This window comes from Galeopterus variegatus, unplaced genomic scaffold (genome assembly GCF_000696425.1).
Source record: "Galeopterus variegatus unplaced genomic scaffold, G_variegatus-3.0.2 Scaffold3793, whole genome shotgun sequence".
In the NCBI taxonomy this organism is placed as follows: Eukaryota; Metazoa; Chordata; class Mammalia; order Dermoptera; family Cynocephalidae; genus Galeopterus; species Galeopterus variegatus.
In genome coordinates this window covers 190,580-192,340 of record NW_007729904.1, presented here as the reverse complement: position 1 = coordinate 192,340, position 1,761 = coordinate 190,580, and the positions used below count along the sequence as shown (strand labels likewise).

General features: G+C 43.1%; 1 protein-coding gene across 2 annotated transcripts in view; it reads right to left on the bottom strand.

Annotated features, from left to right (window-relative positions):
• Positions 1-1,761, bottom strand: part of AAK1 (AP2 associated kinase 1) — a 156,880-nt gene that overhangs the window by 6,060 nt on the left and 149,059 nt on the right. For both annotated transcript variants that reach the window (XM_008585992.1, XM_008585991.1), the window contains exon 18: positions 1,131-1,232. In XM_008585992.1, the coding sequence (XP_008584214.1) occupies positions 1,131-1,232 (102 nt within the window). The remainder of the gene's footprint in view (positions 1-1,130; positions 1,233-1,761) is intronic.

Here is a 1,761-nt window from a genome sequence, read left to right as displayed (position 1 = left end):
AAAAAAAAAAAAAAAAAAAAAAAAAAAAAAAAAAAACAGAAGACAGGGCCGAGCCCGTGGCACACTCGGGAGAGTGCGGCGCTGGGAGCACAGCAGCGCTCCCGCCGCGGGTTCAGATCCTATATAGGGATGACCGGTGCGATCACAGCGCTCACTGGCTGAGTGCGGTGCGGCCGGTCTCAAAAAGGACAAAACAAACAAACAAAAGAAAAAAAAACAGAAGACAAAATTCAGAAATCAAGCATTTTAACATAGGAATTGTTTTCTGGGAAAGTTTTCTAGGAGAAAACATCCAAGTGAGGACAATGAAAAGGAACCATATTGTTTGGGGGGGTGGGTAATTTTTTTCTTCACCTGGATGTGTTTACCCTCACATTTCCTAGATTTCTAATTGTTTCCCAGATACTTTTATCGAGGTAATTACAGACTAAAAAAAAGGAGGATATCAAATCTATATATATGGGCAGCTAAGGAATTCTACTAAGACTGAATTTTGAAATTAAGGTGAAAGCAATGCTGGGTCCAGGGACGATTTCAATTTTGCCTACAGCAAGTCACCTATATATGACTAAAGCACTGTACTGGGAACAGTATGTCCACCTACAGAAGATCAGCTCCATGGATATCACTGACAATGTTAGACAGGAAAGACTGCTCAGCAACCTGGAGGAGTTACAGTTCAGCAGAGCTCTTTAATTAAGGAGATGGAGAGGGCTGGCGGGTTAGCTCAGTTGGTTAGAGAGCAGCGTTATAACACCGAGGTTAAGGGTTTGGATCCCCATACCTGCTAGCCACCAAAACAAAACAAAACCAAAGAAACAAACAAAAAAGGAGGTGGAGGAAACCTGCCACCAGGGAAAGAATCTTGAATAAAGAAATACTGTAACCAGAGCAAGCCCAGGGATCATTCTACAGGGAACATGGCTCCAAAAGGTACTCAGTTCTTTAGTAAGGAAACATCACTCAACAGCTAAAAGCTGGAGCTGTAGGAACAATTCAGAGCATTCACTCTAGGAAGAACTAAGTAGGCTGAAAAATAAGCCCAGAATCAACCACCACAGATGGAAAGACTGGCTTCGAGGGCTCACCACATGGACCAATCACTGCAGCTGTAGAGACTCCTGACTAACCTGTGCGGTTTGAGGTCACAGATTCCGTCTGAGATGGGAGGCGTTGGGGAACCGGGGGCTCCAGTCCTGGTATAAGACTTTCAACAGCAACATCAGCTTTTTCTTTCGTAACAAAGCATTAGAAAGGAGAGGAAAGAGTAAGGGAAAGGGAGTCAGAAGGATCCTTAAGAAATTCTATAAAGGCTTTCTTCTACAGATTTCTAAACTGCAAGTCTCAGGCAAGACAGATAGCACAATGTTACTTTATTTCTGCTGGTCTGAGTGTCTGGGCTTCACTGATGAAGCATGCATGTGCAAGGTGAAACACTGTGGCCAGTCTCAGGGATTATCAATTCTTTTAGATAAACACAGAGGGCAAGCCACTCGGCAAATGCTTCCATGTCAGAAGAGATGAGCTGAAAGGCACCTTAATTTCTTCTGGTAATTTTGCTTTTCTCAAAGCAAAACTCGTGGGTAAACATCCTCTGTGCCATGCAAAGGGAACTAATACACTCAAACCCCGTCCCATGATGTAGCTGGGAGGTATTCTGCACTATGTGACATCTCTCAGCTGCAGGCCTCTCTCTCTCTGTAAGGTCATGGCATTTCTGAATTCTGGGACTTTTTTTTTTTTTTTTTTTTTTTTTTTTTC